General features: G+C 46.4%; 2 protein-coding genes across 2 annotated transcripts in view; both read left to right on the top strand.

Moving 5' to 3' along the window:
• Radil (Rap associating with DIL domain) overlaps positions 1-26,248 on the top strand; it is a 57,300-nt gene that overhangs the window by 9,390 nt on the left and 21,662 nt on the right. The window lies entirely within an intron of this gene.
• Papolb (poly(A) polymerase beta) lies at positions 3,108-5,036 on the top strand. Its single transcript, XM_027413541.2, has one exon. The coding sequence runs from the start codon at positions 3,108-3,110 to the stop codon at positions 5,034-5,036; it is 1,929 nt and encodes a 642-aa protein (XP_027269342.2).

The raw sequence follows: 26,248 nt of genomic DNA, 5'->3' as shown, positions 1-26,248 counted from the left end.
TCCATATAAAAGGCAGAGTTTGAAAGATCCAAAAGTTGGTGGCAAAGTTGCAGTCACATGGTTGATGTTTAGGAAAGAGAGGTTCTTTTTATTTTTGGTTTTTCAAGACAGGGTTTCTCTGGGGCTTTGGAGGTTGTCCTGGAACTAGCTCTTGTAGACCAGGCTGGTCTCGAACTCACAGAGATCTGCCTGCCTCTGCCTCCCGAGTCCAGGGATTAAAGGCATGTACCACCACTGCCCTGCTGGAAAGAGAGTCTTATTATAAAAAGTCAGTCAGTAAGTGGGTGGTGATATTTGTTATAGATAGGGTCTCATGATGTTCTTTCAGCCTCTCTAATGCTGAGATTACATGAATAAGCCATCATAACTGGTTGGTGATATTAAAGCTGTGGAAATTGATAGAACATGCAGGTAATGAGTGTTTATACAGTGAGGAGGGATGGGGGCTTATGCAGATCTTGGAGGACCTCCAATATCCAGAAGGAAGGTAATGGAGAAGCCAGAAGTCAAGCCAAGAAAGGTAGAAAGTGTTCAGAGACAGACAATAGGAACCAGTATGGTGTGTTGGCCTTATTGGCTAAACATGAGTGGATCAGACACAGTGAAGATCATTGGATTCACTGAATTGGGTAGCATGGAAGTAACCAAAGATTAGATTAAATCTGGAAAATATATAAAGGAGCTAGAAATGGCTGGGCAGTGGTTGTGAACACCTTTAATCCCAGCACTCAAGAGACAGAGGCAGGCAGATCTCTGAGTTTGAGGCCAGCCTGGTCTACAGAGCAAGTTTCAGGACAGCCAGGGCTACACAGAGAAACCCTGTTTCAACGCCCCCAAAGAAGCTAGAAATGATGAGTGAACATTATAAATTATAGGTTAGTACCTCGTCCTAAATAAGACATTTCTGAGGGTGAAGAAAAGAGGATCAACCATAGGACCTTGTGTACGTGCGTTGGTGAATGTGTGTGCGTGTGTGTGTGTGTGTGTGTGTGTGTATGCTAGGGCACAACCTCAGGTGCTGTTCCTCAGGATATGTCCACCTCATTGGTCTATGGCTCACCAAGCTGGCTCTGCTAGTCTTTCAGTACAGGGATCTGCCTGTATCCCCTTCTCTAGCACTACAAGTGTGCACCACTGTGCCCAATTTTTATACGGGTTCCAGAGATTGAGCTCAGGTTCCCATGCTTACACAGAAACACTTTACTGACTGGCCTCTTTCCTTAGAACCAGGATCTTAAATGGTTATGAAAGTATAATTTCCCTATGAGACATCTGTCAGTTTGAAAACTTAAGCTTGGGGTCGGAGCAGTGGCTCAGTAGTTAAAAGCATATGGTATTCTTCCACAGAGATTGAGGCCAATCACCCATGTCAACTGCCTGTAATAACTGCTGCTGAGCACTCTCAGGGGCATTACTGACTATAGGATACTAAAGCTTGCTCACCATATTTGAAGAGGTGGTAGAAAGAAAACATGAAAACAGAGTATCAACTACAAAAACAGAGATGTAGTTTTAAAAGGACAAGATAATTGTGCTGGTTAGCTTTAACTGTCAACTTGACATAATCTAGAATCAACTAGAAAGAAAGTCCGTTTCTTTTAAAAGTGTAGTTTTATCAGTTTTAGTTATGTGTATGGATGTATGTGCAGGAGCCCAGAGGCCAGAGACATTAAACCAGGTAGTTTTGAGCTGGGAACCAGTTTTATACCCTGGGAAAGCAACACAGCAGGCACTCCTCCACCTCTCTTCCTGAGCTCTCTCTCCAGCTTTGGAGAGAGTTAATGAAGAATTATCTAGATCTGGCTGGCTTGTGGGTGTATCTGTAGGGGGCTGTCTTGACAGTTCATTGATAGAGGAAGATCCAGCCCATTGTGGGCATTACCGTCCCTAAGGAAGGGATCCTGAACTGTATAAACAGGAATGTTTCTCCTTGATGACAGCAAGCAAGTATGGGTGTATTTGTTCTCACTGCCCTTGGTTGCCAATGTGGTGTGGGCTAGTGTTTAAAGTTTTTCTCACCTTCCCTGTAACTGATTGTACACTGGAATTGTAAACCAAATAAACTCCTTTACCCCTAAGTTGTTTTTTTTGTCAGTAACAGGAGTGAAACTGGAACAGTAATGCGTCTAGTAACAAAAGGTAAGTATTTTTAAAAATACTTAAGCTTGGACTCTAGCTTAGCGGTAGAGTGCAGGCCCTAGGTTTCATCCCCAGTACCCCTAAAATAAATAAACAGGGCACTTCAGTGACGCTTAAACTGCAGACTACAAACAGCTGAAGTGAGAAAGGAGAAGTGAGCGATCTGGCATCACCCAGGAACAAGCAAGCACAGATCCGGGTACGGGGAGAATCGGGTGGTTTATCGTGTTTCTAAATGAAGAGAACCAAGAAATGTCGGGGAGAGCAAATGCCAAGCTCAGGCACAGGAATTTTCTAGAGGCCATGAAATGAATAGGACTTGTACTCTGATGCAGAGGAATTCCAGCGTGCCCTTATAAGATCAGCAAGTTTACCTTGCACACACAACCATTTTGGAACCACGGGACACTGAGGACAGAGATTTTGAGTGTGGCTGGTAGAAGACGACCAAAGGGCCATAGTTTGGCTTCATAGGAACTTTTCAGCAGGAGCCAAGGAAACCAGAAACAGCCCAAAAGTGACACCAGGGCCTGGTGAGAGCACCACTGCCACTCTGGGTCTAGCTGGAGCATCCTCTGGACTCCGCTCGAGGATCCAGGATTGTGCATTCCCCCCTAAAGAGTGACTTCTCGCTGCCGGGCAGGACTGGGCCTGCTGCATGGCTCTTCCGGAAGCCCTCCAGCGCGAGAATTTCCTCTAATCTCGTGAGAGCAGCAGCTGCATCGGCCGGTGCGCAGGCGCGTGCGTGCGCCGTCGGTTCTGGAACGCGACCGCTGAGGAGCCCGGCGCCATGTTGGCCCGGAGGGATACCAGGGGAAGCGCTTGAGGCGGCGGGCTCGGAGCGGAGCGGGGGGCCGACACGGCCGGCCGGCAGGAGCCCGCCCCTCGCGCCTTCGGATCATGAGCCGAGCAGAGGCCGCCGAGGTCGCGGTGGCGGGGCAGGTGCCCTGGCGGCGCGGGAGCTAGAGATGATGCCATTTGCGGTGACCACCCAAGGAGCACAACAGCCGGCTCCCGCCCCGAAGCAGTACGGCATATCGTCCCCCATCAGCCTGGCCGCCCCCAAGGACACAGACCGCGAACTCACCCAGAAGCTGATCGAGACGCTCCAGCCCTTCGGGGTGTTTGAAGAGGAAGAGGAACTGCAGCGCAGGATTTTAATTTTGCAGAAATTAAATAATCTGGTGAAGGAATGGATCCGAGAAATCAGTGAAAGCAGGAATCTTCCACAAGCTGTAATTGAGAATGTTGGGGGGAAAATTTTTACGTTTGGCTCTTACCGACTAGGAGTACACACGAAAGGTGCCGATATCGATGCGTTGTGCGTTGCACCAAGACACGTGGATCGAAATGACTTTTTCACCTCCTTCTATGACAAATTGAAACTACAGGAGGAAGTAAAAGATTTAAGAGCTGTTGAGGAGGCCTTTGTGCCAGTTATCAAACTATGTTTTGATGGGATAGAGATTGATATTTTGTTCGCAAGATTAGCATTGCAGACTATTCCGGAAGATTTGGACCTACGAGATGATAGTCTGCTTAAAAATTTAGATATTAGGTGCATAAGAAGTCTTAATGGTTGCCGGGTAACTGATGAAATTTTACATCTAGTACCAAACATTGACAGCTTCAGGTTAACACTGAGAGCCATCAAATTATGGGCCAAATGCCACAATATCTATTCCAATATATTGGGTTTCCTTGGAGGTGTTTCCTGGGCTATGCTAGTAGCAAGAACTTGCCAGCTCTATCCAAATGCAATAGCATCCACTCTAGTACGTAAATTTTTCTTGGTGTTTTCTGAGTGGGAATGGCCAAATCCGGTGTTGTTAAAAGAACCGGAAGAACGAAATCTTAACTTGCCTGTGTGGGACCCCAGAGTGAATCCCAGTGACAGGTACCATCTTATGCCTATAATTACACCTGCATACCCGCAGCAGAACTCCACATACAATGTGTCTGTTTCAACCAGGATGGTCATGATTGAGGAGTTTAAGCAAGGGCTTGCTATCACACATGAAATTTTGCTGAATAAGGCAGAATGGTCCAAACTTTTTGAAGCTCCAAGCTTTTTTCAAAAATACAAGCATTATATTGTACTTCTGGCAAGTGCACCAACAGAGAAACAACATTTAGAGTGGGTGGGCTTGGTGGAGTCAAAGATCCGAATCCTGGTTGGGAGCCTAGAAAAGAATGAATTCATTACTCTGGCACACGTGAATCCCCAGTCATTTCCAGCCCCCAAAGAAAATGTTGATAAGGAAGAATTTCGTACCATGTGGGTGATTGGGTTAGTGTTGAAGAAGCCAGAAAATTCTGAAAGTCTCAGTATTGATCTCACCTATGATATTCAGTCTTTCACAGATACAGTTTACAGACAAGCAATAAATAGTAAGATGTTTGAGATGGATATGAAAATTGCTGCAATGCATTTAAAAAGAAAGGAACTTCATCAACTACTTCCAAATCATGTTCTTCAGAAAAAGGAAACCCATTTAACAGAAGGGGTAAGATTGACAGCCGTGAATGACAGCAGCCTTCTCTTGTCTGTGGACAGTGAAAATAGTATGTCTGCACCTTCACCTACTGGCCTTGTGAAGACAGGCCCACTGACTGGGAACCCTCAGGGCAGAAGCAGTCCTGCTCTGGCTGTTATGACAGCATCAGTGACCAACATACAGTTTCCTGAAGTTTCCTTGCAGCATGTGAGGCCCATAGAAAGCTCGGGGATTGCCCTGAGTGAAAGCATTCCTCAGATTCCCTCACAACCTACCATTTCACCACCACCTAAGCCGACAATGACCAGAGTGGTTTCTTCAACACATCTGGTAAACCATCCATCTAGACCTTCAGGAAATACAGCAACGAACATACCCAATCCTATACTAGGAGTCTAGAAGACCTTCTCACCTGATAAGAAAGGAACAAAAAACCCAACAGAAGGGGAGGAACCAGATAGACAAGTGCAGCTCAGACACTACTCAGACAGCAGCTTCTCTGTTGGCCTCTCAGGAAACACCTGGGAACAGATAAGCCCGATATCCCTGTTTTTCCTAGAGATCCTATTCCTTTTATTGAGAGTTCAATAAAACAGATTGAATGGATAGAAACCACCTCAAAGGCCCTTACACAAATTCTTGCAAATTCATCTTTTTGCTTTCAGATGTTGAAGGAAAACGAGGGAACCAGTCTAGATATGACTCAAAGTAGATTCATACTTGATTGGTAACTTTCTTTACTGGCCTAACCTTGAACCAAAGTCCAGATTAGCATTCAAAACCAGAAGTACTGTTACTCACGCCTCAGATTATTAACATGTCACTAGTAGTTATTATTTCAAAGGACTACTATTCAAAAAGAGAAAAATTCCCTCCAGCTGTGTTCATTTCTGTCCATGACTGACATTAATATTGGATTTATGATTGATCCATTGTTGGGAAAACTTGCAATACAAACTATCAGAACCCCTCATTTTAGTGATGCACTTTATGGGATTTGTAATTTAATTTTTCCATTAGGACTAGAACTCATTTTTGACTTTCCACTTTGGTGAATTTTCATGGGTTTTTTTTTTCTCTCTCTCAAAAGGTTTCTTTACTAATCTTAAAGTTGCATGCTATTTTTGTGTAATATATCTCAGTTCCCAGGAGGCAGCTGCACATTTAAAGTGGAATGTCAACTCTTAGGGCATTTATTTGACATCAGAACCATAATTACTAAGTTTTGGATTCTGTGGGACAAGATCAAGAAATGGTATATGGGTTTTACCTATAGAATTGTTTGGAGAATGTATAATCAGCGACTAGGTATTTTCTCGGAGTTTCACATTCTTTTGTCCTTAATCATTTGTCCTCAAACAGAAAACCTTTTGCCTTCATCCTCTTATCTTTGCATCAAGCACACATGCATGTTGTTTCTTTAAGATCTAGAATATTAATATCCAAACCATGGTGTGAATCCAAAAGTTCTGTGATATGTGGCACAAAACACCAGATTTAGACTCCATGGCTAATATCTCACTTGGGTCCGTGTTCTATCTGTGAAACAAATTGCCAGTCTCAGTTTCTTGATCACCACAGATGTGAGATTTTCTGTATCACAGAATATCTGCTTTGGAAGAAAACTAGTTTCCAATTTTAAATATGTAGGCAAAAAGACACTTTTACTCCAAGAACTTTAAGCCATGTTTTATTTTTTTAATGCAGTCCCAGAATTTATTGGATTTTGTGTGTATAGTCATAAAAAATAATTTCTAGAAAGCACTTGACATCTAGTCAGCTTTCTACTCTTTTACCAGATATTAGGGATACATTTAAGTTAAAAACTGCATCTCAATAAAGCTGCAGAAACCCCCATAGGTAGGAACCATGAGGACCAATGGCTGTTGTTGAATGATAGCTTAGTCTTCCTTAATTCAGACACAGGCAACAGTATCTGTCCCTCCCCATCCCTCTAAGACTGCTCCTTTCTATTCTGCCCATTTCCTCCAGGTCAAACCAAAATTGTTTACCCCTCCCTTGTCCTTCTAGATTAATTTTCAGTGTTGGAATATAGTCTTTTTCCTTTAAAGCTATGCACTAACTGAGATTTTCTGATACCTAGACTACCGGATCTCTGTCACACCTTCGCCCTGTGCAAGTTCACCTTGCCTTTCTACCAGCTAATAAACCAGGTGAAAAGCTCATGGCTTCTGCATTTCAAATAGCCATGCTGTCTGGTTGAGACTGCCAGGCACAAATTTAGTCTCATTTTGTTTACACATTGGAAAAATTGTTTATTAAATGTTTTGTGTAACTATATCTGTTTTTTTTTTTAAACCAAGCTGGAAACTTGGGACTTTTGAAGTCTAGTTTTTATTACGTGAATACCAGACTATTTTTTCATGTGATGTGCGTAGTGTGTCCTGCCTGGAGTTTGCTGTTACGCGGTATCTGTACTCCTTGTATTTTCGAGCACTATTTTGAAAGCAGATAATGTATTTCTCCATTATAAACATAATAAAAATAAATGCCAAACAACCTGGAACTAAAAACGTTGGCCAAATGTTTAAGTCTGATGTAAGAATTCAGATGTTCTTTTTTATTTTTATTATTTTTATGGAACCCAAGGCCTTGTATGCACAATGCAAGTGCTCTACCATTGAGCTGCTTCCCCGGGCCCAGAACTACTTCACTGTTCTGAAGGAGGTGGCGGGGCTGGTGACTTTTCCAACTTTATGAAGTGGAAAGTACAAGGTGTAGTCCCTGTGGAGGACACACAAAGGGTTCAGATATCAACTCAGGAAAGACTTTAAAAAGGAAGATGGGAATTGAGGTATGGTGGTGCCAGGACCGTTAACACAGCCCTTAGGATGCTGAGGTGGAAGATGACTGGAGCTTGGGAGTTGGTGACCAGTCTGTTTAGTCAGATCTGAAGGGGTATGATGAAGGGTTTGGGGGCAGCAGGGATAGACTGTTTAAGTGGATATTGTCCTGGAGGAAGAGGAGCCATGGCCACGTAAGTGGAGATTTGTCAGTGTGGAGGAGAGGAGTGTCTAGGAGGAAGAGCTGCAGTGAAGTGGAGACTGTCAGTGTGGGTGCTGCTGAACTGAAGAAACGTACTCAGAATGTGAGCACATGAAAGTGCAAACCTGCAATGCAAGTGAAGAAAAGAAGCTGGCATGGTGACAGGGACAGGAGGGCCCCAAATTAATGATGGGAAAGACCATGCTAGGAAAGTGGGGTGCTTTATGATTTGCTTGTCCAAAATCACTTAGCTCCAACCGAAAATAGCAAAGCAAAATTTAACAGATTTCAAATATGCCATTACCATACAACACTTAAAATCAGTGTTTCACTAACACCAAGTTTGTGGGCAACGTAGTCACGGTTGCTGAACTTTTCCTAGGAAGGGCTGGCCAGTGAATAGTTTGAGCTTTGGGAAGCCATAAGGTCTCTTGTCACAACCACTTAATTCTGCCCTGTGGAGTGAAGAGACAGCTAATACAGCAGCAGATGGCTTGTGCTGGGTTTATCGCTGTCCCTACCCCCAGCAAGTTGGCCAGGATAATCCCATGTACATTTACCATAGACCCCTCTATTCAACAACTAGCAAATGCACACCATTCTCTGGTAACTACTGGGCATGTGTAAAAGCCCATAGTAAATCAAAGTAAGGGTCGGCCTATTTCTAAGTATTAACATATGACTGTAGTAGTATAAGAAATCAGTAATTAGCCAGTGCTGTCAAGATGGCTCAGCAGGTACTTGCTGTGAAAGCCTCATGATTCTAGTTCGATCTCTGGAACCCACTATGGAAGTAGAGAACAGGCACCTAAAACTTGATCTCTATATCTGTATTCTAACTGTGGTACATGTGTGCCCACATTCATTCCTTCCTTCACCCATCCCCCAAACACACACAAATAAGAAAAAAAAATTAAAACCAGGTGTAGTGATGTATGCCTCTGATCCCAGCATTCAAGGTGGAGATAAGAGGAACCGGAGTTCAAGGCCAGCCTGGGCTACGCTTACAATAAACAATAGCATGGGCATTTCACCGAAGGTCCACACCTGGAGTTCCACTTTTTTTTAAATTCTCAGATCTCTGCATCACACTGTAGGTACCAATATGCTTGATCTTGGTGATCAATCCACTTCACTGAGAACTCCACACACCCTCTGGTTACCAGCAGTGTGCTATGCAAAAACAGTACCTTCCTTTAATGGCGTGGTGATAATAACCAAGAAGATGATAGCCCGAAGTTAGAAACAATGCACATAGCCATCAGTGGGGAGGACTAGGGAGTACCACCTTCTCCAAGTAAACATCCAAAATCTATGACATCAAACAAGCCACAGCATCACATACCCCATGAAGATGAAAATGGATGGTCATGCTGAGGAAGAAAGCAAATCCTCCCAAAATATGTCAAGTGTGATGTGATTTATATAAAGTTTAAATACAATGTAAAGCAGTGTAACTGTGTAACATGACTGGTGCCTGCCTCTTGGTTCTCCCCTGGAATCTCAGCACTCAAGAGGCTAAAGCAAAAGATCCCCAAAGATCACAAGTTCAAAGCTAGCTTGAGCTAAATAGCAAGCTCCAGGCCAGCCTGGACACCTTAGCCAGACCCTGTCTCAAAACAGACCAAAGATCAAAAATCATTGTATTCATTTCTTTCCATTAGCTGTGATTAACCTTATACAAGCATTCCAAAGGAGAAAAGGTTTATTCTGGCTTCAGGTTGAAAAGGAAGGCACGGAGGCAGGAGCAAGAAGCAGACAAACACACTTTATTGGCGGAAAGCAGAGAACTACAAATGTAAACTGCCACTCAGCTCCCTTTCTACATGTGTACAGTTCATGATATCAGCCAGGGAATGGTGCCACCCATAGTGAGCAGGACTTCCCACCTCAATTAACATAAAACAGTCCCCTGTCATGTCCAGGGGCCAATCTCCCAGGTGACTCTGGATTCTACTAAGTTGACAACAGTGACCATCACAGGGATTAGTTAAATTAAAAATGGCAGTTTGACTTGAGCTGTTTGCCTTTTGTGAAGAAAGGCGGGAGAGCAGCAGATTGCAGTGGCCATGTCTGTGTTGGGTAAATGCAGTACTTGAAGGTGACGCTTTACAAACCCTTTGGAGATGAACTGAGAGTTGCAGTTGGCCAGGGAATCTCTGGAGTTGATACAGGTCTGTTTCTCTCCACATACTGGGTGCTACATTCAGGACTACTAGGGTGGCTTCCCTGGTCCCCAGAGCCCTGGGCTGTTTCCACCTTTGGCCCTACTTCACTGGTTCACACCTTTCCTCTTCGGGGTTGTTGAGGGCAGGGTGATTTGGGGAAAGGCCCAAATATCTCTATGTATTAACTACTTTCATGTTGATGTGATCAGAAAGCAAGAGGTAACTTAAGGGACTGGGGAGGTGGCCCATGGGATAAGAATGCCTCCTGCTCTTTCAGAGGACCTGAGTTCTGTTCCTAGCACCTACACCAGCTGATTCACAATCACCTGTAACTCCAGATCCAGGGGATCTGATGCCCTCTTCTGACCTCCTGGGGTACCTACACAGGTGTTCACGATAGACACATACATAAATAACAATCTGTTAAACATTTTTTAAAATGGGTAACTTGAGGGAGAATTCTTGCTTAGGGTTTAGGGGATGCAGGTCTGTCATAGTTGGTAATACATGCCTTTACCCACTGAGCCTTTTCTTTTTTCAATAATTTATTTTAATTTTATATACATTGGTGTGTCTGTGTGTGTGTGTCAGATCCCCTGGAACTGGAGTTTACAGACAGTTGTGAGCTGCCATGTAGGTGGTGGGAATTGAACCTAGGTCCTCTGGAAGAGCAGCCAGTGCTCTTAACTGCTGAGCCATCTCTCCAGCACCCATGGAGCCATCTCACTGGCCCACTTTATCCACTTTTATAAAATCCAGAATCCCCTAAGTGGGCAAATGTGCCACCCATAGTGGGCAGGTCTTCCCACCTTAGTGAATGCAGTCAAGAGCCACCCCCATACCACCACCACAGCCATGGTCAGAGGGGATTTTGGATTGTGTCACGCTGACAAAACTAACAGCCATAGCAACTTAAAGAAGAGTTTATTGGGGCTCTCAAGTTGCAGGGACAGTCCATTATGTCAAGGAAGGCATGACAATGAGAGAAGACCTAACTGTGGCAGCGGGAACATGAGGCAGCTGGTCATCTTGTATTTGGTTAGGAAGCAGAGAGAGATGAATTCTGGCACTTGGCTTTGTTTCTCCTGTTTTTAAAAAAATCCCAGTCCTATAATAGTGTTGCCCTTTATTCCATGTAGGCCTTCTCTCCTCAGTTAAACTATCTCCAGAATCTCCCTCCCAGACTCAGAGGCGTGTCTCCTAGGTGGCTCCAAATCCAGCTGCAATGAAGCTTAACCATCACTGTCTCCACTCTGTCCTCCACCTGTGGAGCATATCCCAGCAAGATATGCTCCATCTTTCATCAGTTGGAACTTACACATGACCAGTCTGTCTGCAATAGAAACAGGAAAATGGTGTTTCCAGTGGCACAGGGGTTATAGTGTTGGGAGAGGAAGGAATGACTGCTGAAAGGCCATGACACCTTCTCTGTTTCACAACACACAAAGGTTTGAAGTCCACAAGCACTTAAATACAGCTTTCTGAAGGGCACAGCATCTTCAGGCCTGTAGGACATAGTAATTCCCTCTTATTCTCTGAGTACTCAGCTGCTTCTATGTTTTGAAAGCCTCATGTAGGCTGGGGAAGGGGCTCAGTGTGTAAAGTGCTTGCTGTGCACCCATGTAAAAGCTACGTATAGGCAAACATGTGTCTACAACCCCAGGAGGATCCCTGGGGCTCGCTGGCTAGCAGTTAGCTGAATTAGTGAGCTCTGGATTTATCAAGAAACCATGTTTCAAAAAATAAAAAGAGCAACTGTAGAAGATACTGATACTGACCTGTGCCCTTCACATACACACATGCACACATGCGTATACACACACACAGGCTCATGTGTTTGCTTGTGATAATTATCATTTAGATAATCTCTCTTTGAGTGAACCTTGTGTGAACTGATTAGCATTTGTTATTCTGTGTGTGACATGGCACACGTGGAGGTCAGAGGACAACTCTAGTCAGTTCTCCCCTTCCACTATGTGGGTTCAGGGGATTGAACTCAGGTCATCAGGCTTGGCAGCAGGTTCTCTTACCTGCTGAGCCAGATCATCAGCCCATTAAATGTGTTTATAACCAAAGAAATTTCTTTTGCCATATGACTGACCATGATCATGGAATGACATACGTCATCTTCACAGGTCTCACTCATATTCAAGGTGGGGTCATTGCGTGGCCACAATCCAACCTGGACCTCAGTGATCCAGACCCGTGTTTCACATGCAGGATGCACTCACCCTACCTCAAAGGTCATCTGGTGTCCTCAGGTTAAGCCCTAAGTCTAACCATCTTAGTAAGTTACATGAGGTGTGGCTGAGGGCGTTGGGTAAAGTCCATAAAGTTGCTGGTGGTCATGAGCTGCCTGGTGCTCACTGTGGAACCTGGGTCCTTTGGAAGAGGAGCAAATTCTCCAGCCCCTTGGTCACTTTGCAAGCCTTTGAAACTCAAACTGCCTGCCCAACACCCCCAGCCTGCAGTGGAAAAGACAGGCACAAGTGACAGTGTCAGCAAGGGGGCAGTGGGAGGTGGAACAGGGTCACTGGTCCCAAGTGATTTTCAAATCCACCAGCCATAGTTTTTGGGTGAAATTTTCAGGCCTGGGGATAACCTCTTGACCCTGCCCCCTGCACCCCTAATGCCACCTGCTGGGTTCTTCTTTCCATACTGGGGCACCCATCCTTTTTGGTGACAGTGTGTTTGTCAACCAGTGTTCTGTCAGTTTCTGTTCATTGTATACCCTCTGTCCTGTTCAGTCTGGGTCATTCCCACTGATAGAATTTTCTCAGGAGCCTTGTGGGCTGCATGGTGTTTCCTGGGAATTCACTGCACTGCACAAAAGCCACGCCCACACACATTTCTGAACTCATTCCTTCTGTTTTTAGCCTCTATAGTCAAATAGTACTCTTAAGTTTCCTTGAGGTCTTCTGGCCTGAGAAAATCCGTGGGAAACCCCTCCATCCCTTGAAAGAGTCTCCTGTGAGATTTAGTAAAGTGTGAGGGCTTTCTTTCTTTCTTTCTTTTTTAAAGATTTATTTATTATGTATACAGTGTTCTGGCTGCATGTATGCCACACACCAGAAGAGAGCACCAGATCTCATTACATGTGGTTCCTGGGAATTGAACTCAGGTCCTCTGGAAGAGCAGACAGTGTTCTTAACCTCTGAGCTATCTCTCCAGCCCCCTTTATTTATTTTTAAGGCTTATTTATTTGTATTTTACATGTATAGGTGGTTTTCTTGCATGTATGTGAACTACAGGAATGCCTGGTGCCCAGTGAGGCCAGAAGAAGGTGTCAGATCCCCTGGAGCTGGAGGTACAGGAAGTTGGAGCCACCTGATGTAGGTGCTGGGAACTAAATTCAGGTTCTCTGCAAGAGCAGCCAGTGCTCTTAACTGCTGAGCCATGTCTCCAGCTGAGAGCTGTGAAATATTTACTTTCTTGTTTTTTTCTGTTTTGGATGGAGATGGAACCCAGGGCCTTGTGCCTGCTCCAGCACTGCCTGCATCTCCAGCAATGCCCTGGGCCTTTTATCTTTCTCCAGTTTCCTTACAGGCTTGTCCACACCCTCACTGGGCTTTCCTTCCGTGCCACATTTGGGGCAGTCGTTTTTCTGATTTTGTCTTTTGAGTAGGGTGTTCCAGCACTTTCCAAGTCACCCTGTCCTGGCTGTTTTCTTAATTCCCAGAACTGTCAACACTTTTTTATTGTTGTTGTTGTTGCTTTTTTGTTGTTGTTGTTTTTTGTTTGTTTGTTTTCAAGACAAGGTTTCTCTGTGACTTTGGAACTTGTCCTGGAACTAACTCTTGTAGACCAGGCTGGTCTTGAACTCACAGAAGATCCACCTGCCTCTGCCTCCCGAGTGCTGGGACTAAAGGTGTGCGCCACCACCGCCTGGCATTTTTTTTTTTTTTTTTTTGAGACAGGGTTTCTCTGTGTAGGCCTGGCTGTCCTGGAACTCAGAGATCCGCCTTCTCTGCCTCCTGAGTGCTGGGATTAACAATCGCATGCACCACCACCACCATCTGGCAGTTTCCCCTTTTCTTTTCCTTCACTGTAAGCAGCAGTGGAAACCAGATAACACCTTTCACATTCCCCTAGAAAGTTCTTCAGCTGTATGCTTGAGTCATCACTAATAAATCCCACTTTCCACACATGGGCTCCCTTCCCTTTCCCCTTCACCTCCTCCACTTCTTCCATTTCCTCTCCTTCTGGTCCCCTTCTGTTGTCTTCCCCTTCTCGTCTTTCCCGTCCCTTTTCTTATACCCTCTCCTTCCTTTCCCCTTCCCTTGCCTCCTCCCCTTCCTCCTTTCCCTCCCCTTCTCATTTCCTCCTTCTCTGTCTCCCTTTCTCTTACTTTTCCTTCCTTTGGCTACTGGGGATTAAACCTAGAGCCTCACCCATTCTCTATGCCACTGCTGTACCTCAGCCCTCAGGACTCAGTTCAGTGAGCCCCCAGCCTGGACATGTGAAGGACTCTCTTCCCCCTGTTTCCAGTCCTACCCCTTCACCTGGCACCCCTGGCCTTTACTGGCAGCACTGTTGGTCTCCACTTCTGAGGTCTGCTTCTCCCGTTCTGAGAGCTACCAGCAACAACATCTTCACTATCCATCTCCACTGACTGCCTGTCAGGCAGGCCAGGCCTTTTCTTTCCCATTCCTGAAGCTTCTAGCTTCCACCGACTTCTAACACCACCCTGCATGTGGGATGGTGTTGTTACAGCTGCATGTGGTTTCAGCATACTAACATGTCCGTAATTGTTCTTGGTGGTGAAAACACCAGCTTGAGACGGTGTGCTCTTCTGTTGGTGTTCTAGGCACAGGGTCACCCCTGCTCCATCCATGTCACACCGGGCCAGGTCAGTATACGTGTTGATGGGGTACTTACCTGATGTTTGGAGGCCTCTGTCCATCTCTAGTCATGGACTGAAAACTGTCTTCTTGCATTATCTCTTTCCACCCCCCTTCCTTATGGATGTCCCTGACTTCTCTCCTTCAACCAGCTGAAGAAATCCCTCGGATCAGATGAAACATATGACGAGAATCAGACCTCTGGTCCACATTTTAAGGTCCATAGATAAGTGACCCTGATTTATTAGAGAACCCTCCTTGCCTGTGCACCACGACCTGGGAGTGACCTCAGCAGAGACTCGGACCCTCTGAGGATGCTGCCCAATTCGAATCCCCCACACACGCCTCCATGTGCCACATGTGGTTCTTTTGTTGTTGTTATTGTTCAAAGCCAACTGGCACATTGTAATGAGTCTGGGTTACCGAGTGAGAAAGTGAAAATAGAGAGAAATTACTAAATCTAAACATGGATTTACACATGGGTTTTACTCTGTATTAGATAGTATTGAGTTTACACAAACTGGTGCATCATAGTCAAATGGATTTGGAATCCAAGGAGAGAGTGTGTGTGTGTGTGTGTGTGTGTGTGTGTGTGTGTGTGTGTGTGTGTGTGTGTGTGTGTTAGATGGGATGAATCTCCCTAGGCTTGTAGTTGCTCTATCACAGAACACAAGAAAGCCTTTAACTCAGTAGGTGCTCAATTAGAGAGCCAAACCCACATCATCCCTCACTGGGAGATTTGAGGCAGGAGCTCCACCACTGAGACCCTAAGCTCTTCTCAACGCAGAGTCCTCAGTGTCATCCACCACGAAGTGCCCAATTTCTGTGTTTCCCTGATCACTTGAGCTTTCTCCCAGTCTATAGGCACAGGTTCTGGGAATGAGCAGTCAGAACCTCTGCTTGTCTCCCTGTGTCCACACATGACCGCTGTGTTGCAGATCTGCTCAGGAACACCAGGTGAGCTGTTGCATCACAGCCACTGCATAGCTCAAGGTGAACTTTTGATGCTTCCGAGTTTCAGAGGTGGGAGAGTATACCTGGGCACCAAAGTAGACCCTGCCAGTGAGAGCACTCCCAGTATGTTGAAAAGCCTGTCATCTCCAGTCAGATGTGTAGAGTTAAAGGAATGCTTTCTCATTGCTACTTAAGACCAAGTAAAAGCAAAATCCCAGCTCCCTGCCAACCTTCCCTTCTTCCCACTCTGCTCTCCCAAGAGGCTGTGACAGTCAGCTGTGAGCTAGTTCTGGGGGGGATGAGGAGGAGTGTTTGGGTGTGCATGCTTTTGTGTACATGTGGAGGTCAGAGGACAGATTCAGGTGTTGGTCCTCAGGTGCTTTCTGCTTTTTTTGTTGTTTTGTTCTGAGGCAGGGTCTCTCACCAGCCTGCACCTTACCAGCTGGGCTGGCTGGCCAATGAGCCTGGAGGATCTGCCTGTCTCCACCTTCCCAGCATTGGGATCACCAGCACTTGCTTCCTTGGCAAGCCCTCTGCCACCTGAGCTGTTTCCTCAGCCCCAGGTGCATCTTTCAAAACTACAGTAGTAGTCCTGACAGTTCTTAGGTTTTAAAACTTCAAACATTATCTAGTGACATGAGCCATTTGCACCATCCCCTCACTTTCTCCCTGTTCAGTGAGGTCACAGTCTGAGTTCAATTGAAAATCAAGGTTTTAGGGGCTAGGGATGTAGCTCAGTTGATAGAGTGGTTTGCCCATCATTGAGGGTGTTTTGTCAAAAGCCCGTTATCCCAGCACCGGGAAGGGAGAGGCAGGAGGATCAGGGTTCAAGGCAGCCCCATACACAGTAAGGCCAAGGCCATTATAGTCTGTCTCAAAAAGGGGGTAGGGATGAGACAGGGAGGTCTTGAGTTTCAGGTAAGACTGGGCTGCATAGAGACCTTGTCTCTAAATAATAAGCACATCAGAGTTTTTGATTGTATTTAATACTTTATATACTGAAGATTGGGATATGCCAAGTGTGGTGGTTTTAATGAAAATGGCCCCCATAGGTTCATATACTTAAGTGTTTCGTTCCCACTTGGTGGATCTGTTTAGGAAGGATTAGGAGTGTGGCCTTGTTGGAGGAGGTGTGCCACTTGGGTAGGCTTTGAAGTTTCAAAAGCCCAAGCCAGGTATCTCGCTCTCTCTCCCTCCTGCCTGCACATCAGAATGTAAGTTCTCAGCTACTGCTCCAGCACCATGCACCCTCTAAAAGTGTAAGCAAGCCCCCAGCTAAATGCTTCCTTGGTCATGGTTTCTCTTTACAGCAATAAAACAGTAACTAATGCATCCACGTTTATTTTTCTATTGTCTGAACTTTAGTTTTCTTTGTAATTGATGATGATCATTTTGGCCTCTCTGCTTTTCTTGGCTCTTACAACCAAGAAGAGGTTAATTAATTGAAACAGGGTCTTTCTCTGTAGCCCAGGCTAACCTCAAACTCATGGTATGCCTCCTGCTTCAGCCTTCTAAGTGCTGGAATTACAAGCATGAGTTGTACCATGCCTGGCAAATTACTTGTCAGTAACTCAATGTTTTCTCTGTCTCTCCTTCCTTTCTTTCTTCAAGATGTTCAGATACATCATTTTCTTTGTTTAAGACTTTTTCATGTGAATACATGTATAATACCATGTATTTGCATGTGCCCAAGGAGGCCAGAGATGTCAGAGGAGTTAGAGTTTTACATGACTGTAAGCCACCTTATGTGGACCTGAACCCAGGTCCTCTGCAAGAACAGGTGCCTTTAATCACTGGGCCAGCTCTGCAGCTCCTTAAGCAGTATCTGTGTGTCTGTGGTTTCTGGCTGTCTTGGAACTGTACATAGACCAGACTGGCCTTGAACTCACAGAGATCATCCTACCTCTGCCACCTCAGTGCTGGCTCTCTAGCTCCTACACTGAGTATTCATCAGTTTTGCAGCTTCTTGCAGCCTGTGTTACTTGTTTCTGACAGGCTGGGTCTGCCTTAGAAAAAAACATATCTGTAATAAAAATTTTCATGATGTGACATCTGCCCAGCTCATGGGGTATCTTTTATACCTTAAAATAGTCTGTTTTTAGCATCTAATTAAATGGCATTTCAGCACCTTCACAGACTTCTGCAGTTGTCACCACAGTCCCTGTTTTCTTTTTGATACGCATGTGTGTGTTCACACGGCCAGAGGAAAACACTTGTTCTGGAAACAGGGTTGGTCTCTGAGTGGCCTGGAATGTGCCAGCTAAGCTAGGCTGGCCAACTGGCCAGCAAGCACCAGGGACCCTCCTCTCCTACCTTCCCAGTGTGCACCACCATTCATGGCTGTCACGGTCCTGCCTTCCCAGTGTGCACCACCATTCATGGCTGTCAGGGTTTGCTTCTTTTCATTTCTTTTCCCCATGGGCTCTTGGGCTTGAATTCATGTCCTGGGGCAAGGCCAGGGCTTTACCCACGCACATCCCCCTAGGCCAGGGGCTTTTCATTGTAATTTTCACTTCTATTTCCATTTCTCAGCTGACTAATGATGTTTTTAATGTACTTCAATTTCTCCCACCTTAAAAAATAGGACCATTGGGGGCTGGAGCGATGGTTCCATGGTTCAGAATACCTGTTGGGGCCAAGCAGTGGTGGCCCAGGCCTTTAATCCCAGCACATGGGAGGCAGAGGCAGGTGGATCTCTGTGAGGTAGAAACCAGCCTGGGCTACAAGAGCTAGTTCCAGGACAGCCTCCAAAGCCACAGAGAAACCCTGTCTTGAAAAACAAAAACCAAAACCAAAAAACCCAGAATACCTGTTGCTCTTGCAGGAGACCTGGGTTCAATTCCCAGCACCCACAAAGTAGCTCTCAGCCATCTGTAACTCCAGTTTGAGGGGTTCCAACAGCTTCTTCTGAACTCCAGGCATACATGTGGTGCACAGATCTTCATGCAGGCAAAACACTCATACAAAATAAATAAATACATAAATAAATCTTTAATGAAAGAGAGAGTGAGGGGAGGGGGCTGGAGAGATGCTGAGCCATAAAGAGCATTTTCTGCATTCTAGAATAAGAGCTTTGAGCCACAAACCTTCTAGCTCCTCATTTGTAGCTGGAAGCTTTTACTCTTTTATGAGTCCCACCCAGCCCTGTAGCCGCATATAAAATAATCACTCAGAGGCTTAAAATTAATTATAATTGTTTGGCCAATGGCTCAGAGTTTTTACTAGATAGCTGTTATATTTAAATTAGCCCATTTCTATTAATTTGTGTATCAAGACATGGCCCATGGCTTACTGGTGATGCTTGGACATCTTTCTCCTTTGGCAGCTGGATGGTGTCTCCCAATTTCTAATAATCTTATGTATTAGAAAGTACACCTGACTGTGGTGTAACCTCATTTCGACATGTCTCGTATCCTCGGTGGCTGGCTGGTGGCTGCCAATCTTGCTTTCTTTCTCCCTGTATCTCTGCTTGGATTTCCCACCTGGCTCTTTTCTGCTGGCTGTTGGCCAAATTAGCTTCTTTATTAACCAGTGGTAATAAAACATATTCACAGCATATAAGGTATACAGAAGTAAGAAAAAACCCACATTCACAACATACAGAAAGACATCTCAAATCACTCAATATACCCTTTCTGTACAGTTTTCACCTAATGGTCAATCCGTTCCTCAAAAGCTGTCATGGTGGTTAGTTTGTCAGCTTGATACAAACTAGAGTCACCAGGGGGGAAAAGTGTCAATGAGGGATTAGGTTGGCTTGTAGGGGGTTGTCTTAATTACCTTAATTGATGTAAAACATAGCCTATTGTGGGTGGCACCATTCCCTAGGCAGCAAATCCTGAGATGTCTGTGTTAACAGTAGAAGAATTTCTGGGGGGTGGGGTGGGGATGTGCACATCTTTAATCCCAGCACTCAGGAGGCAGAGGCAGGCCGATCTCTGTGAGTTCAAGACCAGCCTGATCTACAGAGTGAGTTCCAGGACAGCTCCAAAGCTTTAAAACCACATACACAACCGGGTGGTGGTGGCTCACACCTTTAATCCCAGCATTTGGGAGGCAGAGGCAGGCCCATCTCTGTGAATTCGAGACCAGCCTGGTTCCAGGACGGGCTCTAAAGCTACACAGGGAAACCCTGTCTCGAAAAACCAAAACACACACACACACACACACACACACACACACACACTTGCATGCCCAAGTGCTCCGAGGAATCCACCCGGGGATGGCCATGGTGCTCATCTTTAATCCCAGAACTTGGGAGGCACAGGCAGGCAATCTCTTGGGTTTGAGGACAGCCTGTGTTATGGGATATGTGAGAAAACTGTAAAGACATATATCTGTTTTACTTTGCCTGCCTAAGGCATCTGATTGGTTTAATAAAGAGCTGAATGGCCAATAGCTCGGCAGGAGAGATTTGGTAGGCAGGAGAGGCTAGGCGGGACTTCTAGGCAGAGAGAGGAACATACAGAAGGAGTCAGACATAAAGAATCGAGAGGTAAAGAGACATGTGACAGAACATAGAATAGAAACAGGTTAATTTAAGTTATAAGAGCTAGTTGGGAAAAAGCCTAAGCTAAAGGTCAAGCTTTCATAATTATTAATAAGTCTCTGTATCATTATTTGAAGGCTAGCAATCCCAAAAGAAAGTCCCAACAACAAGCCTGGTCTACAAAGTAATTTCCAGAACAACCAGAGCTACATAGTGAGAGCCCCTTTTTGAAAAAACAAATTTAAAGTGCATTCATTATCTAGAGAAAGGCTGACCATTTATTAAGGAGGTCCTTATCACTGTTGCTGAGTAGTTTTTTAAAAAGTAGGTGGGTGGGGTACTGGCTTTACTTTGAGACAGTCTCGCTCCTATGCTGATCCCAAGCTAAGATGACCTTGAATTTCTGGCCTCCCTGCTTCTTCTCCTCAGGGCTGGGACTAGACATGTAGATCATTATACCCAGTACATGCAGAGCTGGGGATGGAGCCCAGAGCTTCCTGCATGCTAGGCAAGTGCTCTACCAATGTAGCTACATCCCCCAATCACCCTCCTTTCCCCTCCCCTCCCCTTTCCTCCCCTTTCCTCCCCTCCCCTCCCCTCCCTCCCCTTCCCTCTTCCCTCCCTTCCCTTTTTTTTGAGACCAAGTCTTACTATAAAGAGGAAGATGAGTCTGGCCTGGAACTCAGAAACCTTTGTCCCCCATGTTACTGGTTTAAAGATGTATATGACTATACCTAGTTTTTCACTTTTTTTGGGGGGGGGCTGTTTCTAAGAGTCTTGCTATGTAACCCAGGCTGACCTTGAACTCATTCATAGTCTTTCTGCCTTAGCCTCCCTAGGTGCTTGGGTTACAGGCATATATCAGCACTTGTGACTGGAAAGTAGTTTAGTGTGCATTTTAAATGATTTTTGCACCGAGAATCGCTTGCTCTTGTGTTAGAGTTCCATGCTTTTGCTGACTTAGAGAAGGGTACTCCAGCAACACGGAGACTCCTGAACAATGAGTCAGACCCGGGATCCACAGCAGCTGTGGCTTACTGAAGTGTGTCCCCAGCTGGTGCAAGTCATCCCTTTAAAATAGGCTGTTCCCTTCACATTAGGAAAAGCCCAGCACAGGAATGCTGTGCCCCATGTCTACCAGTGTGGTTACCTCATCTGAGTTCAGGGCATTGGGCAGGGAACACTGACGGACTTCCTGGTTGTGCTGTTTCAAACCATAGAGCCAGGGAAGGATGAACAAACAGGACCAGGGGGAGAGACCCACAGAATGACGTGATGACGGAAGCAAGTGATGTTCAGGAAGAGCTGTGTTGTGCTTTCCAGGGCTCTCTGAAGCCAGAGCTGACCCATGATGGCAGTTATGATGACAGTGAGCAGCTTTTGTTTGTGGTGACCCAGGCCTGCTCCACATATCTGCACGGGAGAGGTGCATTAGCCAGCACCTTCTGTGGAGGGGAGGAGGCCAGGCAGCCATAGAAAGGAAGATCTAGAGGAGGCCAGGCTTAGCACTCCTGGAGTCTTTCCTTGGGAGACCCAGGTGTCACATCACTGTGGCAGCTGTACTTGGTACCCTTCTGTTCCATCCGGAGTTCTGGTATCTATCAAAGGCACTGCTTCCTCCCAGTCCCGGTGGCTGCTTGCTCAGGTGTTTCCTCTGGGAGACCTGCAGAGCTGTATGGGTAGATGTCCCCTGGACACTTTTGCTCATGGACACAAGTTTTTGGAACACTGGGTCCGGTTCATTTTGCTCCTGGATCTGGGATGTCATGGATTAGCAGATGCCAGGTTGGGGGCAAGGAGGGTCTCTAAGAATGTCCTTGTGTGGAAAAAACAAGGTCTCTGAGTACTCTGAAGAGGAACACACCAAGAACTTTAGTGCGTTTCAGGTCAAACAGTGAAAATGTCTTTGTGGCACAGCAGAGGTCTCAGGATCCCAGGGTGAAGGCTTCTCTGTGTGTGGAATAGAGTCTCATTGTGGCCCTGCCTGACCTGGAACACTCTATGTAGACCAGGTTAACCCTGAACCCTTAGAGATTTGCCTGCCTCTGTCTTCTGAGTGCTGGGATCAAAGATGTGTGCTACCACACCCAGCTGAAAATATTATTTTTTTAAGATTTATGTATTTATTTATCATGTATACAGTGCGTGCCAGAAGAGGGCACCAGATCACATTACAGATGGATGTAAGCCACCATGTGGTTGCTGGGAATTGAACTCAGAACCTCTGGAAGAACAGTCAGTGCTCTTAACCCCTGAGCCATATCTCCAGCCCCCTGAAAAATATTCTTTTACATTTATTTATTTGATGTTATTTATTTACTTACCTATTTGTTTGTTTATTTATTTGTGTGTGTATGCTCTGGCTCATTCCCTCTCAAGCATGTGCCATGAAGAGGTCAAAGGACAACTTGTGAGAGAGGGTGCTCCCTTTCCACTCTGTGGGTCCTGGGGATCAAACTCAGATTGTCAGGCTTGGTGGCAACTGTCTTTACCCACCAAGCCAACTCCCCAGCCCAGGCTCACGCTTTGAACATTTGTTCCCAGCTAGTGGCTCTGTTTTCAAGCTTGTGGGACCTTTGGGAGGTAGGGCTCAGCTGGAATAAGAAGGCCGGTAGGGGCAGGCCTTTGGAGTTATACCCAGCACTGGTTCTGGCCTTGTTCTCTCTGCTTCCTGCCCCTCAGCCTTGTGAACGGCTGCTGCTTCCTGCTCCCACCACCAGGAACAGAACTGCTTATGTACTGGGCACCACCCATTATTGACTTCCCATCCACAATGTATTGAAGACCTCTAGAACTAGCAGGTGTTTGGTCAGACATGCCAGTGACTAATAACCGAGATGTCCCTGAGATCTACTAAGTCAGGGCCTCTGATTGCAGTGAACTCAGCCACACTGGAGCAGGAGGTGTGGTCCTCAGGAGATGAGAGCCTCGGATGGAGATCCCTGAGGCAGAGGAGGGGAACATCCTCTCCATCGTCTTTGACAAATGATGGCAAGCTTTCATTACCTGGGAATGAATAGTTTTCCATTCAGAATTTCCCTGTTATGAAGGGCTTTGAACCTTTTGCCATTTGACTTGTCTAGAGTGAGGATGTGGGAAATGATGGCTTCCTCTGAGACATTTCTCATTGTTTCTCCCACATTGGCAAAGTCCCCTTATTGGCTGTAGGTGGCACCTCGAGTGACCTTATTCTTGGCCAAGATTCCAGGTGTGTATGGCCCTAGGCCATATGCCCATTTGACTGCCAACTCCTCAAGCTCCTCCTAGGTCCTGTGACATCAGGTCTGAGCCCCTCACCAGCTTCAGAGTATGTCCTAGCCACGATGCCAAGCAGTGTTCTCTGTAGCTTCAGGATTGACTCATAAAAGATACTAGCCAGCCGGGCGTTGGTGGCGCATGCCTTTAATCCCACCACTCAGAAGGCAGAGGCAGTCTGATCTCTGTGAGTTTGAAGGCAGCCTGGTCTACAGAGCAAGTTCCAGGACAACCTCCAAAGCTACAGAGAAACCCTGTCTCAAAAAGTGAGAGAGAGAGGTACTAGTTTGCTGACCCCTGCTAGCCCCTGCTGGTCCTTGCTGGCCCCTGCTGGCCCTACTAGACTTCAGCCCAGAGGCCACATGGGGAGGCCACTGGTCAGGGGTGGACTTGAGTTGATGTGTAAGTGCTGAAGTTCATGGGCCTACCCAGCGGTGCTGTGACCATGGCTTTGTTTCAAAGAATTCGGGGGATCACAGGTCCTCAGGACTGGTCTCCCTGACCCCATAGTTTGGGCCCTTGCCTTCTGTAGCCTTGTCTTGAGGAGGGAACAATAAAATCCCATGCAGGTGAGGGGCCTTTAGAACAGTAAAATCCCATGATGCCCATTTGAAGGAAGGCTTTTGAGAGTAAAGTCAAGCAACCAGGCATGGTGCACAGGCCTGTAATCCCAGTCTTCAAGAGATGTAGGCAGGAAAACTATAAATTCTGGGCTGGCCTGATCTAGGTAGGAAGACTCTGACTCAGAAAACCAAAAACTACAAAACAAAGCATAGGGAATTAGTGACATTTAACTGACACCTGGGTACCTGCCTCCCAGAGGTGCCTCTTTGTTTAGAATTCTTAAAGATAAAATAAGAAAGCTGGGCATAGTGATATGGATTTGTAATTCTGCAGCTAGGGAAGCAGTCAGGAAGATGTCATAACTGTCCTCAAAACAAAGCAAGATAGGGGACTGAGGAGACAGACCAGTCAGCAAAGGGCTCGCCTAACAAGCATGAAACCTAAGTTTGATCCCCAGGATCCCTATTTAAAAAAAAAAAAAATAGGTGTGGTGGCATATGGGTCACCCCAGTGCAGAGGACAGGAGGACTGGCTGGCAGACTGCCTAGCCTGTTTGGCAAGATCCAGGTTCCTGAGAGACTCTGCTTAAAAACAACATCAACCTAACAAACAATGGAGGACCAGTGAGATGGCTCAGTGGGTAAAGGTGCTTGCTGCCGGCTGCCAAGCCTGAGAACCTGAGTTGTATCTCTGGTACCCACATGAAGAAGGAGAGAACTTGCTTCACAAAGTCAAACCCTTAATCTCCATGTTCATGTGCACATCACTCCACCAAAATCCATAAACAAGTAAATAAAATAAATCAAAAACGGCATGGACACCCTGGCTTGAAAAAAAAAAAAAAGGGATAAGTGTGTATCTTATCACATGCTACACACAAGGCTTCCTATTAATCCAGCATGTCCATCACAGCATTCATGTCTGTCCCACCTGTGGCCTGAGTCCACTGGGGCCTTTCCTGTCTTAAGAGATGCCCCTGTGTGCACTTCTCCACAAACTAGGAACCTATCTGGGATATCACAGGGCTTGTAAACTGGTGGCAAGCCGCTGGCTGGTATTGGACCACACATCTCTCCTGCCAGTTGCTTTTCTGGCTGTACCTTGGAGTGTCATCTGCAGTGTCTGCACACTGAGCTGGAGCTCCCTTTGTGCCGGGTGGTGCAGAGTGCATGTCCCTGTCTCTCATAGCAGCTGACTGAGGAGGGAGGCATGAGATTACTGTTGAGCCTGTGAGTCGCTGGCTTTGTTGATGTCCCTGGTGTAAGCTGCTGCCATGGCTGCTGCACAGCCTTACCTGTCAGGCTCCTTCGTGCTTCCTGATGAACTTGGGTACATATCCAACCACTGCCACCCAGAGTAATAGCCTGGCCCTTCCTTCCCCTCCTAGGCTGGACGCTCATGGAGCCTAGAGAAAACCAAGGAAGGAGACCTGGGGGAGCAGGGGAGCCCCTGCATTGGCATTGGTATTGACAGTCCGCTTAGACAGGCCTGGGTTAGGGGCACATCTGAGAGGGTAATGTTCTTTTCTCAAAACGACAGGATTTCAGTCAGCTGTGAGTGTCTCCTGTGGGACAGCCTGACATGGACCCTCAGGGCCTTCTGGGAGCCCTGGAAAAGGAAAGAGGAGAGGTCACCTTCAGCTCAGCTGCTTTTCACAACACCAGAACTTCTGGAATGTCCCCAGGGAATTGCCTTCCCTCCCACCACCCCACCCTGGATTTGGGCAACTTTTTTTGGGGGGGGGGCATCATTTTGGACCTTGTTTTCTTCTTTCAAATCTGGTCTCGTGGTTGTTCAGTGAGGACGAGCTGAGCATCTGACATTCTTTACAGGTTGGGGGCAGGGTGGGGCAAGGCAGGACAGGGTGGCAGGTTGTGGGGGGGCTCCGGCCCCACCTGCAAGGCACCTGTCTCTTGCTGGGCTGGCCAGCTGGGCTCTGCAGCGGGTGAAGCAGCCTCATAGCCTGGCACTGCGGCTGGCCAGCCTCCATCCTGCAGCCCTGGCCCCCCTGCAGGCTGCAGATGCGCAGGCAGCCTTCTGGAAGGAAGGGCAGAGCTCAGAGCTCAGCCACCAGCTCCCGGTAAGGTGCACATCATCGCAGCCATTCCCAACACCCCCCTCCCCTTTTAGCTTTTGTCTGGTTTTATTTGTAATGGCTGGGAGAAAAGATGCTACAGACAGGGACAAAGCTGCCTGGAGGGGACTCAGCAGAGGGTTCAGGGAAGAAAGCGCCAGGGTCAGCTGGGAACATTGAGCTGGGTCCCCAGGGTTCCATCCATCCTGCTGGGATCTTTCCCAGCAGTGGTAGAGAGCATTTCCTGTATTTTCGAGCAT

This window comes from Cricetulus griseus, chromosome 4 (genome assembly GCF_003668045.3).
Source record: "Cricetulus griseus strain 17A/GY chromosome 4, alternate assembly CriGri-PICRH-1.0, whole genome shotgun sequence".
NCBI classification, from domain to species: Eukaryota; Metazoa; Chordata; class Mammalia; order Rodentia; family Cricetidae; genus Cricetulus; species Cricetulus griseus.
The sequence above is the reverse complement of the archived record's forward strand: the minus strand, read 5'-3'. Positions and strand labels throughout refer to the sequence as shown.